The 15,766-nt window shown below is 58.8% G+C and overlaps 2 protein-coding genes across 4 annotated transcripts in view; one reads left to right on the forward strand and one right to left on the reverse strand.

Moving 5' to 3' along the window:
- Positions 1-931: 931 nt before the first annotated feature.
- Positions 932-7,306, forward strand: SPDEF (SAM pointed domain containing ETS transcription factor). 3 transcript variants are annotated; one of them, XM_088024373.1, is made up of 5 exons: positions 932-1,367; positions 3,485-3,682; positions 4,888-4,956; positions 5,069-5,215; positions 7,128-7,306. In XM_088024373.1, exons 1-5 carry the CDS (start codon positions 932-934, stop codon positions 7,304-7,306), a joined length of 1,029 nt encoding a protein of 342 aa, XP_087880499.1. The 3 variants fall into 3 exon arrangements, with proteins under 3 accessions (XP_087880499.1, XP_027976227.1, XP_027976228.1); XM_028120426.1 differs by having other exon boundaries at positions 4,909-4,956; XM_028120427.1 differs by lacking the exon at positions 4,888-4,956.
- Positions 7,307-10,670: 3,364 nt separating this feature from the next.
- PACSIN1 (protein kinase C and casein kinase substrate in neurons 1) overlaps positions 10,671-15,766 on the reverse strand; it is a 57,406-nt gene continuing 52,310 nt past the window's right edge. The window contains exons 7-10 of the mRNA XM_028120383.2: positions 15,427-15,547; positions 15,201-15,328; positions 14,385-14,572; positions 10,671-13,576 (exon numbers count right to left, since the gene is read on the reverse strand). Of these exons, the coding sequence (XP_027976184.1) occupies positions 13,467-13,576; positions 14,385-14,572; positions 15,201-15,328; positions 15,427-15,547 (547 nt within the window). The 3' untranslated portion in view covers positions 10,671-13,466. The remainder of the gene's footprint in view (positions 13,577-14,384; positions 14,573-15,200; positions 15,329-15,426; positions 15,548-15,766) is intronic.

A 15,766-nucleotide genomic window follows, 5' to 3' on the forward strand; every position in this document is an offset into this window, starting at 1 on the left:
CCAGCATCCCCCCTCCACTCCCCCCCCATGCTGGGCCTGTAGGTCTGCGCAGCAGCGTGGGGAAATGAGAGAGCCCCTGGGAGCGGAGAGGGGCTGGGGCAGCATTTGTGGGGAGGGTGAGGTGGGATGAGGGCCAGAAACCCAGGCCTGAGTGGGTGTGGTGTTGTTCAGTGACTACCTCAGCGGTGTTCAGCTGGAAATTTATTCGTACCCCCCAGATGACCCTGTTGGAGGGGAAGGGGTCTGCCTCCCTGACTTGTAAGGGGATTCTACCCTGTCACACCCCTCACTTGTTCCTTTCTTCCTTCACCTGAAGGTGAAGGTGATGGTGACCTTCTCCCTTCCCTACCCTCTCTAAGGGAAGAATAAAAGAAAACAAGCTCTGCTATAGCAAGAAAGATTGAGGTTAGCTCTCAGAAGGAACTTCCTCCACAGGGCAGTGGACTGGGATCTGGGCATGGGCTGGCCCAGGGCCAGAGGCCCAGACATTAAAGACTCCTTGTCCACAGGCCTCAGTTTGCTCATCTACCAAATGGGTCTAATTGTGCCTCCTAATGGGTGCCTCCTAATGGGAATCCTCACCTAATGGGTGAGGATTCAGTGAGGTCAAGGACCTCAGAAGGTTGTTTTAAGCACGCCACGTGTGTAAAGATTTGCTGCTTTCAGCCAACCCGGCTTCCTCGGGGAGTGACGGAGTTGCCCGTTTATACCTCCGTCTTTCGCAGCCAGAAGCCTACCTGCCCAATCCTGTCCTAAACTGCCCAATGACCCAGAAGCCCCAACTCTCTCCCAGGCCCAGCCACTGCCCACTGAGCCCCTCAACCCCGTAACCAGCTTAGCGGCCCCCAGCAGGGCGGGGAAGCAGCCAGAACCTGATTCTCCATGCTCTCTTATTTCTGTAGACACAGCCACTGGCCCAAGCGACAGCGGCATGGGCAGCGCCAGCCCCGGCCTGAGCAGCGTGTCCCCCAGCCGCCTCCTGCCGCCCCCCGACACTGTGCTGCGGACAGGCCTGGAAAAGGTGGCCGCAGGGGCGGTGGGGCCCGAGAGACGGGACTGGCGCCCCAGCCCACCTGCCACGCCTGAGCAGGGCCTATCTGCCTTCTACCTCTCCTACTTTGACATGCTGTACTCCGAGGACAGCAGCTGGGCCGCCAAGGGTCCCGGGGCCAGCGCTCGGGAGGAGCCATCTGAGGAGCCTGAGCAGTGCCCGGTCATCGACAGCCAAGCCCCCGGGGGCAGCCTGGACTTGGCACCGGGTGGGCTGATGCTGGAGGAGCACTCCCTGGAGCAGGTGCAGTCCATGGTGGTGGGCGAGGTGCTTAAGGACATCGAGACGGCCTGTAAGCTACTCAACATCACTGCAGGTGAGCCCTTCCGCGGGCCCACCTCTGTAAGGTGGGGCACCAGCAGGGCTGAGGTCACAAGCGGGGGCGAGGGTGCTGCCTGCGGCACTCTGGCCACCCCCCGCCCAGCCTCAGCAGCCCCAAGGATGCTGGTGATTCTGCACATACAGTCAGCCCATAGCATGTAGCAGCCGTACGCCTGGGAAGGTTCCGATCCTCTCTGTGCCCTGACTACCGCGGGCAGTGCATCCAAGCTCTACACCATCCGGCCCACCACCTCCCCTTGGACTCACCTCCATGCTCTCCTCATTTACTTGGCTCCAGCCACACCTGCTCATCGCTGCTCCCACGACACTCATACCTCAGGACCTTTGCATCTCCTGGTCTCTCGATCTAAAACGCTCTTCCCCCAAATCTTTACTTGGCTCACCCCTCGCCTCCTTCAGATCTTGACTCAAATGGTACTGTTCTGATGTTTTTTCCCTGACGCCTCTATTGAAATTGCTGTCCATACCCCCACCTCTTACTCCTCCTCCCTGCTTGCCTTCTCCCATCGCAGGTACTGATACCCTGTGTATTTTATTGATTTATCATATTTGCTGTGTCTCCCCCGCTGGAATGTACACACCCCCAGGGCAGGGATTTCCACTTGTTGTGTTTGCTGTTACATCCCCAGTTCCTAGGACGGCACCTTGCACATAGTAAATGCTCAATAAACAGTAACTTCTTAATATGCCAGGCCCTGTTCTAGCACGGGGGAATTGAGTGGTGAGCGCCACACAAAAGCCCCTTTCTTCATGAAGCTGACATTACAGTGAGGGAAACGGATCAGAGACACGCAGATAAGTGTGTCACGGGTCCGGTGGTGATGGGGGCTCTGATGAGGAGGGGGCATTAGGAGTCCAGGCACCTGTGTGTCTGCCAGGAGCTGGAAAGTGTGGTTATGGCACTGCCGCTGTGGGCTGAGAGGCTGCCAGGCCTCCTGTTCCCACATCGTCTCTCCAGCTTTGGGCAGGTCTGACCCATCTCCTTGGATGCTGGGTCCTGGCATTTGAGCATCTCAGTCTCATGCTGCTTTCGCACAAAAAGTCTTCAGGCATCCCTCAGGCCCAGCCCCTCCTCCGTGGAGTCGCCAAGGCCCAGCGCCTCCCCACAACCATCCCAGCTGGTGTCCCCCTGCTCCGCAGCCCAGGCAGGTCCTGCCCTACCCCAGTCCTGCAGTTACCCAATGCCCCTGCCAGTCCCCACCCCTGGAGGTGTTCCCATGGTGCCTCCTCTCCCACACTGGGCCAGGGAGGGGCCTGCCCTCTGAACAATGGGGACAGAAACAAATTGCTTTGACCTTGGAAAGGAAAATGGGTTTATTAAGTGGGGGCAGCCCAGCCTGCAGGTCACCTGGCTGGGGCACCAGCTTAGACCACAGCGTTCACTTGGAGGCCCCACTGTGACCATGCCCATCAGCCTGGCCTCCCCCCTTGTGCCCTGCCAGGCTCAGTCCAGAGCAGCTCCCCAGGGGGACATCCAGTGACATCCAGTGACTCTCTTCCTGGCCTCTGAGGCCTACAGCTGCCCCAGATCACTCAATTCCCTGCCATTCATTTATTCAGTGCAGATGCACTGAGCAGCCCTTTGTTGGGTGTTGGACAGGGGCTAGAACTCTCTGTGCCTTAGTTTCCTCATCCGTAAAACATGGGGCGGGCTGGGGTTGTAGGGCTCCTCCCTAGTTGTATTGTTTTTTTTCTGGTTCCTCGAAGGGAACCCTTGAAGTGTTTGGGTATGGCAAGAGGCAGCTGAGAGAGAAGCTCAGGTGTCTGGTTTAGTGTCACTCTCTCCTCCAGGGCTGGGGCCTCCTGAAAGGCCCCTTGGAGGGACTGGAGGAGTCAGGGGGGCGTGAGGTCCGGGTGAGGTGGGGGGTGCAGAGACCCCAGGCTACCCTGCCCTGAGCCAAGTTTGTTTCTAGGGCCCTGACTCCTCCTTCACACCCTCCTCTCTTCTCGGGTGCCCCCTCCACAGAGCCCCTCAGGCCCTGTCTGGCCTGCCCTGTTCTCACCTGGCCGGGTCCTGGCCACAAGCTGCTTCCAGTTCCCAGGGGCACCCCACGAGAGGCCCATGGAACTGAGGGAGTGTCTCTTGCCCAGACCCCGTGGACTGGAGCCCTGGCAACGTGCAGAAGTGGCTCCTGTGGACAGAGCACCAGTACCGGCTGCCGCCCGTGGGTAAAGCCTTCCAGGAGTTGGGGGGCAAGGAGCTGTGTGCCATGTCGGAGGAACAGTTCCGGCAGCGCTCCCCTCTGGGTGGCGACGTGCTGCACGCCCACCTGGACATCTGGAAATCAGGTGGGGCATGGCCTGGGAGAGCCGCACCTTCTCAGCTCCAGGCCCGGGACACCGAGGGCGGTGGGCGGTCGGGCCAGGACACCAGGCAGGCTTGTTCTGTGCTGGGCCGGCAGCTGCTTGCTCCCAGTCTGGGCTCTGTTCTAAATCTCAGCCCCACGGGATCCTGGGCGAACTCGCCAGCCCCAACCCACTCCCAGCCCCGGTCAAGCCCACAGAACTTAGGGTAGGGCATGCGGGAAGTTAAAAAGTAGGAGTTCCACTCTGGGGACAGGGCCAGCACAGCTGATGGGGACCCGTGGGTACTATGAGGTCCTCCTTTGTCCTTTTTTTATTTCATTTGTTTGTTTTGTGTTGTTTCTCATTAAAGAAGTAATGAGGTAATACATGTGCATGATTTCTAAAAAGACCATAGTAAGCGGGCGCCTGGGTGGCTGAGTCAGTTAAGTGTCTGCCTTCGGCTCAGGTCATGATCCCAGGGTCCTGGGATCGAGCCCCACATCGGGCTCCCTGCTCCGTGGGGAGCGGGCTTCTCTCTCTCCCTCTGCCTGCCACTCCCCCTGCTTGTGCTCTCTCTGTCAAATAAATAAATAAAATATTTTAAAAGACCATAGCGAAAAATAGTACCATGAAAAGTAATTTCCCCACTCACTCCTGACCCCCAGCCCCCCTCCCTAGAGGCAACCACAGTTACCAGTTTTTTGGGCACATTGCTGGGGAGAGTCTATGCACACAGCAAGCAAATATACATGCGTGGTTTTCACCCCTTTTAATATGAATAGCACCGGAGTATCACACTGTTCTGCTCTTCGTGTATCTTGGATCTTATTCCCCCATCAGCATCTCTACAGCCGCCCTATTGCTAATGGCTGTGTGCCGACCATGTTGAAATCGTCTCCCCCTCCCCCCACTGTGTGCCCCACACAGAGCCACGTGCTTTGGAAGAGGCAGTGCTTGCTCCGTGAGTCAAGGCCCCTGCCCTTAGGCACGGGACCCACTCGTATGACCAGTAGGGACCAGTGTCCCGCCCCAGTGGCAGGCAAGGGTAGGAGCAGTCCGTGCCCGGCTAAGAGCCAGGTGGTGATGGGGGCAGAAGCTGGCTGCCTCCATGCCCCCTTGCTTAGCCACAGGGGGCAGTTTCTGTGGCCCCACAGTCCCACCCCCCCAAGCCCCCTCCTCCACCCTGGGGGTCTGCCCTGGGTCTCCAGCCTTCTCTCCCTGCCCTGCAGCGGCCTGGATGAAAGAGAGGACTTCCCCCGGGACCGTCCACTACTGCGGTGAGCCAGGGCCGGCAGGGAGGGGCCAGAGGCCTGGGGGCCGGGTTTGAGGGATGGCTGCCCCTGAAGCAGGGGGCCCCCCCACTCACTGCCACCCTCCCCGGCTGCCCAGCCTCCACCAGCGAGGACAGCTGGACCGACAGCGAGGTGGACTCATCCTGCTCCGGGCAGCCCATTCACCTGTGGCAGTTCCTCAAGGAGCTGCTGCTCAAGCCCCACAGCTATGGCCGCTTCATCCGGTGGCTCAACAAGGAGAAGGGTGAGCAGTGGGGGGAGGGGCCCTGCTGGCCCCCACCAGGTGCCAGGCACGGGGGGGGGGCTGGGGGCTGGGCAGAGGGGAGCCACCCCCACCATTGCCCTGAATGCCAGACACCGGGCCATCACTGGCCTGGCCCGGGGTCTGTGTGCGTTCGTGTCCGCCTCTGTCTCCCGGCCGAGCTCTGTCTTATTTAGGACACCCGGCTCCACACAGTGCCCGGGACATACTAAGGGCTTCAAACTGGGCTGAGAATTGGACACAGTCTTTGCCTGCAACACATTGTAGCTTCACCAGGGAGACCACTGGGGTCCAGTGAGAAACCTCATGCGAGCCACATAGGCAGTATTAGAATTCCCAGTAACCACATTATAAAAATGTTTAAACAGGTGAATTTCATTTTAATACTTTTATTTAATCTAATATTATAACATTAAAATTTCAACATATAATCAATATAAAATTATTAATGAGATAGTCTTACTAAGTCTTCAAAATCTGGTGTGTATTTTACACTTACAGCCCATCTCAATTCAGATTTGCCAGATTTCAAGTGCTCAAGGCCACATATGGCAAGTGGTTACCTCATTGGACAGGACTAGATAGTGTGTGTGTGTGTGTGTGTGTGTGTGTGTGTGTGTGTTGGAAAACACTCAGAGTCAAGAAACCTGGGTTTTAGGCCCCATCCTGTCATCTGTATCTACGGGTACCGGGACCTCAGTCTTCCTATCTATAAAATGGACCGGATCCATTCATCCAACAACCCTTCATTGAGTACCTCTGTCCACACTTGCCCAGGAAATGTTTACAGAGAATTAGTGTCCCGACGGTCTAGGGAGGATTCAGCTGCACCCCATCCTTGAGGGATCTGCAGTGTTGTGGGAGAGCTAGCAGTGAAAGGAGCTGGCCTACAGAGCATGTCGGGGCTTCGATGGGGCAATGGGGGCAGCTGAGTCTTGGTCCAGGAGGACTTCATGGGGGAGGTGACTTGGGCTGAGTGGGAAGGACGAGTGGGGTTAGAGGGGGTGGAGCGAAGTTCCTGCATAAGGGGCTGTAACCCTCGTGTATATTTGAGACTTAATGCGAGCCGGTCCTCAGGGAGATGGTTCCATGGTAGATTTTGAGGGAAAAGAGATCAGGGAGGGCAGAGTGATCTGGGAAGCCTTCCTGGAGGGGGTGTGCTGGCCTGGGTTTGCCAGGAGAACTGGGGTGTTAACAGTGTAATAGTTCCTCACAAGGGGCAGCTCCTTCAGGCTCCGCTGTAAGCTCCCTGTCACCACTCAACAAATGGTAGTCGCCACCACCCCCTCCACCGATTGGAGAAAGGGGCCTCAGACAGCTTCTAAAGGTAGAATATGGTAGAGCCAGGCTTCAAACCCAGGTCAGCCTGGCTCCAAATTCTCTCTTTCCACCCCCTGCTCTGAATGGATCCTACCAGAAAGGGCTGTGCTGGCTTAATGTCTGAGGCCAGCAAAGAGCTCTTTCAGGCTTGGCATCAGCCGGGAAAGGCGGCAGGGGTGGAGGGGGGGACGACCTTGACAGGTGGGCCGTGGGCACAGTGCAGAGCCCCGGAGGGCTTCTGGGTCCGGTGTGCCAACCCCGTGGCGGGATCAGAGGCTAGCTGGGGCCAGGCCCACTAATGGGCATAGGCTTACCCTTGGTGACTCCAGGGTAGCTTTGCCATTTTGTTGGGCCCCGTGACGCACTCTGCACGGATGCCTTTGACCCTTAGCACAAACTTGGGACTAGGTCTTATGGCCTCCCCAGCCTGGTGCTTGCTCCCTGCTGACACTGGCCTCCTTGGCTTTCTGAGTCTGACCTGTTGGTTTTGGTCTTTTACCCTCCTGACACTGCCCCCCAACACCTTGCACGGCTGGCTCTCTCTGACCCCCCGCCACCCCCCCTGCTCCCTCAGGCATCTTCAAAATCGAGGACTCCGCCCAGGTGGCCCGGCTGTGGGGCATCCGCAAGAACCGGCCTGCCATGAACTACGACAAGCTGAGCCGCTCCATCCGCCAGTATTACAAGAAGGGCATCATCCGGAAGCCGGACATCTCCCAGCGCCTCGTCTACCAGTTTGTGCACCCCATCTGAGGGCTGCGGGCCAGGCCCTAGGCCTGAAACTCGCCCTCGCCCACCCTCCCTCCTGCCCGTCCCTACCTCTGCCAGAGCCTGAGCTGAGGGAGAGGGCAGTCGGCTGGCATCGGAGTCCAAGGTCAGGGAGGGGGCAGCCCACAGCTCCCCGGGGGCTAAGTGAGCTCTCCAGGGCCCAAGGGACCCCAGGGTGGGGGTGCTTCCTCCTCGGGCCTGACGGCTCACGTACCTGGTCCACTGGAGGATGGAAGGAGCCCGGGCAGTCCTCAGTGTTCACGGCTCCCCAGAGAAGGCCGTCCCTCCACCCCAGTCTCTGACCCCAGAATTTCCAGAGCAGAGCCAGCCGAATGGCAGTGACTTAGCCAAGGCCACTCGCAGTCCAGTGCTCCCTGCCACCCATTCTGCACCATGCTTGGCGTGGTGCTGGGAGACGTCTGCACCCCTGAGTTGGGGAGCCAGGGGTGCTCCTGGGAACGCGTAATAAAGATATTAGAGAACCAACACAACCCCACTGTCTGCGCAGCAAGTGAGTGGCACATCCCTGAGGCCACCAATGTTCAGAGTGGTTGTGGTCACAGTGGCCTTGGGGGGGGTGTTAAAAGAGGCTTTCCTGGGGGAGGCAGCATCAAGCTGAGCCCACAAGGAAAGGGATCATTGATTGGTAGAAGATGTAGGCAAGGGGCAGTGAGCCGTCAAGGCCAAGGAGGGGCTGGAATGGCCCTCACCTCCTCCCCCCTCCCAGGTGGGGGCCGAAAGGGAGGAGGAGCAGGACTGGAGCCGGGGGGGAGTCTCCCCTACTTCGGAATGGAGAGAAAGCAACATTCTCCACACCCTCTTGCTCTGCTGTAGATCGGGGTTTCTGCCTGCGGTGGCCAGGGTGCTAACCCTCTTACGGGGGCGGGGGATGCCTGAGCCCCTGTCTCTGCGAGGGGGGCTCTGGGATGGGACGGCAGGGGTGCAGGAAAGGGTGGGCACTTCAGCCCCCACCGTGGGACCCTGGCTCTGCAGCAGCAGACGGGGTGGAAGAGAGGTTGGCTTGTTTGTGGTGTCTCTCTCGGAGAGAGTCACAGACCTTTGCAATGCCCCCTGCGAAGCCCCCCACACCGATGGGAAGAGGTGGGGGTCAGAATGTGTGTGGGTGCGCGTGTGCGCTGGGGGAGATGGGGACCTCCCACCCACTCTCCGGGGGGGCAGCATGTCTCAGCTCCCCCACATTTGTTCAGCCAGCTCCCGTGTCCTGAGGACCGACTACATACTAGGTGCTTCCACTGCTTTTTTGTCATTAACCTTCCCAACAAAACTGTGAGGTAGGGGCTACTCTGCTCTTCTGCAGACAATGAAACAGGCTCAGGGCAGTTAAGTGACTTACTCAGAGTCACACAGCCAATCGGTGGCAGAACCAAGCACTGAACCCACAACGACCATGCTCTCTCTGCCCCTCCACGCCTCTTGCTCTGTGACTGGTCACCACCTTTCGCCTCCATAACCCTTCACTTCTGATGCCAGGCTCACAGGAGACGGGACTGGGAGCCAGCCAGCACTGCCCGGACCACTGAGGGTTAAATGCTGCCCCATACTGCTGCCTTCTGCTCCCGGCAATTTTATTGTCTCCAGAAGAAAGTTTACTCCTGACAATGAGCAAACAACACCTTGGCATCTGTCAGTTGGGACTGGACTGGCAGGAGGAGGGGGCCCTGCCCCAAGCCTGTGCCTCTCTGGGCCCCCGGCTGTCTGCCTCCTCCCAGGAAGGGGGCCGCCTGGGACCCCAGCCAGCGCTCAGCTCAGCTCTGCTGAACTGGTTTTGTCTCCAGCCTTCCTGCCCTGCCCCCAGCGGAGTCCCCGGAGCCACCTGCTTGCGTGCCCCCAGCTGGACCTGGGCCTGGAGCAGCTTGGAGTCTCAGGCTGGGGCTGGGAGGGAGGAGAGGAAGGGGGATTCCTGGCTAGGAGCGGGGAGCTGGAGTTCCTCCAGAAAGGGGCGCTCTGGGGGGTGGGGTGAGGCAGCTCCTTGCTGAGAGGCTCTGCCACGAGGCACACATCCCCTTGGCAGGCACACACCCATCCACTGACACCTCGTGTGCTGACAACAAACTCTAAATTCCTCTTCCTCCTCCGAACACCTGCCCGTCAGAACTCCATCCAGCCCAGGTATTCCCTGACACTCCTCCCCAGACCCTCCTGCAGGGCTCCCCACGACTGCATGCAAGAGCCTGCACAAATAAGGCCAAGTTTGGTCTTTATTTGAAGGGTCTTCTGTGTGGCTAAAACCAGGGGCTAGTCACTCATGCTGGATCTGGGGGATAAAGGACATGGGGTGGTGAACAGATCAACCCCCCCTTTGACCTATTCTCCCCGTTTATCCGGAGGCCAGGGGAGAGCAGCAAGGGCAAGGGGGGCTGTGGGACATTTGCTTTGAATCATGGGTTTGTGTCAGGGCTCTGCCAGGCTGCCCGGGCCAGAGGGGCCTCGGAGAGCTATCCGACCTGACTGGGGGAAGCTGAGGCTGGGGTGCAGGTGGGGATGCAGTGAACTGGCGCAGACCTGGCCGGCCACCTGGGACTCCTGCCCAGCCCAGAGGAGATCTGGCTGTGGGTGGGGAGGCTGGAAGCAGGGCTGGGGCAGAGTGAGGGCCTGGCACATCAGCGCTGAGAGCCCACAGCCTCCTCAGTCCTGCCCACTCCCTTGAGCAATCCTCCTGGAGGAGCCCTCCCCGGGGTCCCTCACAGAAATGCTGTCGCAGGACGAGCAGGACACAGGAAAAACGTGACATGATCTGATGTCACACAACAGGGAGCTGGGATTGTGAACAACCAGGAGCCACAGGCCTCAGCAGTCACTCTTACAGTGAAACTAAAACCTGGGGTGCCTGGGTGGCTCAGTGGGCTGAGCATGCGACTCTTGCTTTCAGCTTGGGTCATGATCTCAGGGTCGTGGGATCGAGCCCCACATGGGGCTCTGCGCTCAGTGGGGAGTCTGCTTCTTCCTCTCCTTCTACTCCACCCATGCCCCTGCTGGTCTCTCTCAAATTAATAAATAAATAAAATCTTAAAAACAAATAAATAAAAATTAAAACCTATTTAGGGGTCATCCTGGAACTCTAGCGCTCTTGGTCAGTGCTCATCACCAGGCTCCCAGAACCCTAGGGCCACAGTCTCAGGAGCCTCAGAGACCATCCGTCACCCGCCCTGTGCAGACAGGGCTCAGGGCCCTGGAAGGTTAGGACCCAGCCCTCAGTCCTCCAGCCCATTGGCAGTCAGCCAGGACAGCACTCGGCATGCTGGGCACCACCTCCCCGACACACCTCCCAACCACGGATAACTCCAGAGAGTTCGAAAGACACACAAGACTCAAGAGGATCACGTCCAGCCAGGTTGACACAGTTCTGGATTTTATCCACAGTCATACAATCACAACTGATAGATATATATTTGTATTTATATACCTTTAAATTACACGATCATGTACAAAACAGGTGCATTGCTGAGACCACAGCACTTCTCGGAGGGTCACAAGTGTCGGACTAATGGAATCAGGAAGCCTAGGGCAGCAGATGGCAGGTGGCAGGGCAGCCCCGGCCCCCGGCAGAGCCAGGCCGCAGAACGGTGGTTAACTAGGGACAAAAACACACGAGTCGCCGAGCCCCACAGGGCAGACCCGTGCAGCATTAAGGGTGCGGGGAGGGGCCTACGAGAGATGGTGGGCACAGCGAGGGGCGTGGCCCCCACGCTCGGGGGTGAGTGCCCCGACACCAGCACTGACAGGTGGGGCTGGGCCCCTAGGGCTCAGGGGGGGACTGCCGGGTGGGACACCCTCCCATTCCGGGGTCCTGAAGAGCCTGGGGACTGAGAGACAGTGGTCCCAAACCGGGCCGTGGAGGTGGTTGCTCAGAAAGAATGGGACTTCAAGTCCCTGCTCCGGAGTGGGGAGCTGGGGTGCTGAGGGGACAGGTCTGGGGTCCAGCCAGGACCAGACCCTCCCCAGGTGCAAGAAAGCTACCGGCACAGAGAGGGGGAGCCCCGGCCTCAAGGCGTGGATGTGCCAGCTTCCTGCCTTCCAAGGATACGTGGTAAAGGTCAAAGGCCCCCAACCTCAACTCCCACCTGGAGGAGAGGCTGAAGAGGCTTTTGGTCTAGAGTTGGGAGGGCAGAGGGCTACCGAAATCTTGCTTTGGGCTCTGAGGGGCCTAGGGCACATCTCAGGCTGCAGCAGATGCCCAGAGAGCAGACAGTGACAGGAAATGGGGGTCCGGGATGGGGGGCGAAGTTTGCTTGTCCCTGGGGGTGCCATCGTCGCCACCCTCCAACTCCCCTGGCCCTGAGGGAGGCCTGGCCCGCTGAGGCCCCTGCCAGAGTCTGCCAGGATCCTCTGGCACACATGAACAAGGTCAGGGTCTGGAGGCTGGGGTCCACGACCCATCAGTGGAGTGTTGGGAGAAGAAGCAGGGAGCAAAAGAGGACTGAGGGGTACCGGAAGGGCTGGGGTATCACACTGTCTTTATCTGGAGGCCCCGGGAGCCAGGTGCTGTGGAAGGGGGCAGGTAGGGTGTCTGCAGTCCTAAGGCCCAGAAGCTCTCCTCGAGCTACAAGAAGTCCCGGGGCCTCGCCCCAGAGGTTCCAGAGAGACTCCTCCTTCCAGCCATCCCCCCCCAACCCCCGTGCCCTTGAGCTTTTGTCCTGCCCTGGTCTGCTTCCCAAGACCCTGTGCCCACATGTGTGGGAGATGCTGGAACGTGGTACTACTACTTGGTAACCCAACACTGCTTTCCTTCACCAACCCCAGGAAACACTCTGGCTCTGGGCAGGCCCTTTGCCTCCCCTACCTCCCCCTCCCCAAAAAGTCCTTTCACTGAGACCCAGGCCTAGAGATATTGGAGCGGCTGTCAGCTGGGGGAATTTTGCTCCAGGGACAAGGGCCGGTTGGGGAGGAGGGGACAAGGAAGAAAGACATGGGACCGTTCTGCTCCAGAGAGCCTCGGGTCCTCCCTCCTCCAAAGCCATGTCTTTCCCATTGGCGCTACAGTGTTCCTGATGGTTCCAGGCTGGAGACCCCCTTGGGCCTTGCAGTGTCTTCTCGGGAAGGCCAGAGAAAGGCAGAGAGGGATGGGAGGCCACAAGGCCGTCTGTCTCCTAGAGGCTGGCTGAACCTAGTGAATCTGCGGTTTTAGATGCACGTGGAGGGAGGGAGGTGGGTGGGCAAGGTGCCCTCCTCCCCAGGAAATGGGAGGAGGCTGCTACTGTTGCTGGCTTTGCCCTGGGCTTTGCGGCCTCTCCCCCTGCCTGAGGACTTAGGAGAGGGGGGCAGGGTTTCTGCAAGTGACCGCGGGGTAGGGCTCTAAGAGCTTGTGCCCAAATTTGCTGATAGCTGGAAAGAAGGGCCCCAGCAGGGTCTTGGTCCCTCAGCTGAGCCTGGTGTTGAGAGGACCGAGGGCCTGCCCCCTCTTCACTCACCCTCCTACACCCCGGTGACACTGTCACCACCTCCAGCTCTCCCCTTGTCATGTCTGGGGGAGTCTAGGGATCCCAGGAAATGTCTATGGTAGAAGAGAGTGACCATTCCTCCTCCAGCCCCACCAGTCCTTAGGGGTGGGGCTAGGAGAAGGGTACTCCCCAGGGCAAAACGGAAGACTAAAGGCTGGGAGGCCCCCCCCTTCTCTGGGGTCTGGAGCGGAGGCCTTTGACAGTAGGGTGGTGGAGGGAGGGGAGCATGGTGGGGCAGAAGGAAGAGGTCAGAAAACCAGGCCCAGAGAAGAGGAGGGGGACAGACACTGGCAACCTGGGGTGGGGGGGGAGCAGGGGTGGAAAGCGTAGTCTCTGGGGAGTGAGGCAGGAGAGAAGGGTCCGGGAGACAACCCTCAGGGCTCAGGAGATTCTTTGGTGGGATCTGAAGAGCAGATGTTGCAATGTCTCTGTTGGGCTAAGTACTAAGACCCTCACCTACCCTGGGGCCATCACCCCGAGTCCCACCACCCTGGCCTCCAGGCGGCCCTGCAAATGCTTCTGTCTCTGTATTTTTTGTTTTGTTCTGTTTTGACTTTTAAAAAAATAAAAGCTTGATCGGAAAATATGTCTGGAACTCTATGGCGAGGGAAGAGGGACGAGAGAGAGAGAAGGGAGGGGAGGCAGTGGACGAGGAGTGAGGGGTGGTGTGGAGGGGAGCAGGGCAGCTAGATGGCCTCCACGTAGTTGGCGGGATAGAGGCCCAGCTGCCCACTGTCCAGCCGCCCGCGGCACCATCCTTGCTCATCCTCCTCGCCGAGCTTGGTGAGCTCATCTCCTAGGAAGGGGACACAGAGGAGCGCATCGACAGGGGCTCAGAGAGAGCCACCCCTAACCCCGCAATGCTAGGTAAGCTCTCCGATACCATTATTCTGGGCCAACCCCAATCCCTCCCATGACTGCTCCAGTGCCGCTCGGGAGACCAGCCCCAGTACACCCCGACCCCCCACGGGCTGCCTCGCGCCAAACACCTTGTTGGAGATTATGCTAAGTGAAATAAGCAGAGAAAGTCAATTATCATATGGTTTCACTTATTTGTGGAACATAAGGAACAGCATGGAGAACACTAGGAAAAGGAAGGGAAAAATGAAGGGGGGTTAATCGGAGGGGGAGCCAAACCATGAGACACTATGGACTCTGAGAAACAAACTGAGGGTTCTAGAGGGGAGGGGGTGCGGGGATGGGTTAGCCCGGTGATGGGTATTAAGGAGGGCACGTACTGCATGGAGCACTGGGTGTTGTATGAAAACAATGAATCGTGGATCACTGCATCGAAAACTGGTGATGTATAGTATGGTGACTAACATAACATAACAAAATAAAATTAAGTTTAAAAAAAAAAACCACCTTATCTGGGTCTCGGCCCTGCCCACCCCGCCCCAAGCCCAGGCCCCGCCTCTGGCTTCCTTTTTCGGGTTCGGGCCCTTCTCCTAGCAGCCCCTGCCCTCAGGCCCCGCCCCCACCCTACTCTGGGGTCCCACTCCAGGGTTGGCCCCGCCCACGCACCAGGCCACGCCCTCAGCCGCATTCCCGGCAAATCCCGGCATCCCCTGCCCTCAGGCCCCGCCCCGCCCCGCCCACCATACCAGCCTTGAAGCTGAGCTCATCCTGCTCCTGGCCGTCGTAGTCATAGAGTGCCCGCACACGCACTCCCTTGGCGTCGTCCTCGAAGGGGTTGGAGCCCCCGTTGGCCTCATTGCCCCCAAATGGGTTCCCGCTCTCGTCGTCCGACCACTCGGTGGCGTAAGGCTGGCCCCTGTCGTAGCTGCTAACGCTGAGACGTTAAGGAGAGGACCCAGCATGAACTGCCTCTCCCCTCGTCCTTAGGGCTGCCCCCTCCTGCCAGTCAGAGCCCTGGCCCCAAATCCCACCAAGGCGGGAGCAGGGATGGGCCCTGTAAGAGGAGGTCCCAAGCCAGTGATCCTCACTGACAGCTCTTTCGACAAATGGGAGGCAGGACTATTAGCATTATTACCCAGCCCTTGAGTGAGGGGATGCTGAAGTGGACCCCTGAGAACATCTGACCCCTCATCTGAGAAGGGCACCTCGTGGTTAAGCAGCGTGACCTCTTGGACCTCATATCCTGGCTCTGAGGCTTACTAACTAGCTGTGTGACCTTGGGTAAGTCACTTAATCTCTCTGGGTTTCAGTTTCTCCATCTGCAAAATGGAACTCTATACACTTTTCAGAGTGTTGGGAGGCTTCAATAAGTTAATATATGGAAAATGCTTACAACAGTGCCTGGCACACAGTAGGTGCCCTCAAAGGAAGCCCTGCCACTATCTTTGAGAGGAGCATGAGGTTGCTGTGATTTAGATCATTTCTTGTCTCCTGAGGTAAAACTCATCTGCCCCAGTATGTGGGTCCCTCTGGACCCAGGAAGCTCTACAGGAGGCACTCACCTGCCACGGTCCCCAGCCTGGGATGTGGTCTCCACCACTCCAGTGGCATTGGTCAGCGTCACGCCCTCTGTCTTCTTGGGCTGCTTCTCTTTCTTGGCGGCGGTGTGAGGAAGGTCTGGGTTCCACTCCTAGTGGGCACCAGGGAAGCAGTGAGGCAGGGGGGCTGCCCCCTGAGGTCTCTTCCAGCCTTTTCTGACTTCCCTTCCCCATCCCCACACCTCCTCACCTCAAACTGGGGCCAGTTCATGGGCATGCCAGGGCCGCTGGTGCTGCGGAACCACCTAAGGTCATCCTGGGCGTCGGCCCCCCGGATGGCCTGCTCCAGCTCCCGGTACACGTGGACATAGCTGTGCATGGGGGAGATGGGGCAAGATGCACCATGGCCCCTTCTCATCCTCGCTGATGGCCAAAGGGAGCCCATTCAGGGGACCAGGGTGCTGGCAGGCGCCCCAGCTAGGGATGAGGTGGGCTGGCCAAGGAGCAATCCCCGCGTGCGCACCCTTCCCTATCCCCGCCTTAGCCGCTCCCCCAACCCTCCAGAGCAACACCCGCTATGTTTCTCTAGG

This window comes from Eumetopias jubatus, unplaced genomic scaffold (genome assembly GCF_037043125.1).
Source record: "Eumetopias jubatus isolate StellerSeaLion01/CBP00866 unplaced genomic scaffold, mEumJub1_p1.0 scaffold_6, whole genome shotgun sequence".
NCBI classification, from domain to species: domain Eukaryota; kingdom Metazoa; phylum Chordata; class Mammalia; order Carnivora; family Otariidae; genus Eumetopias; species Eumetopias jubatus.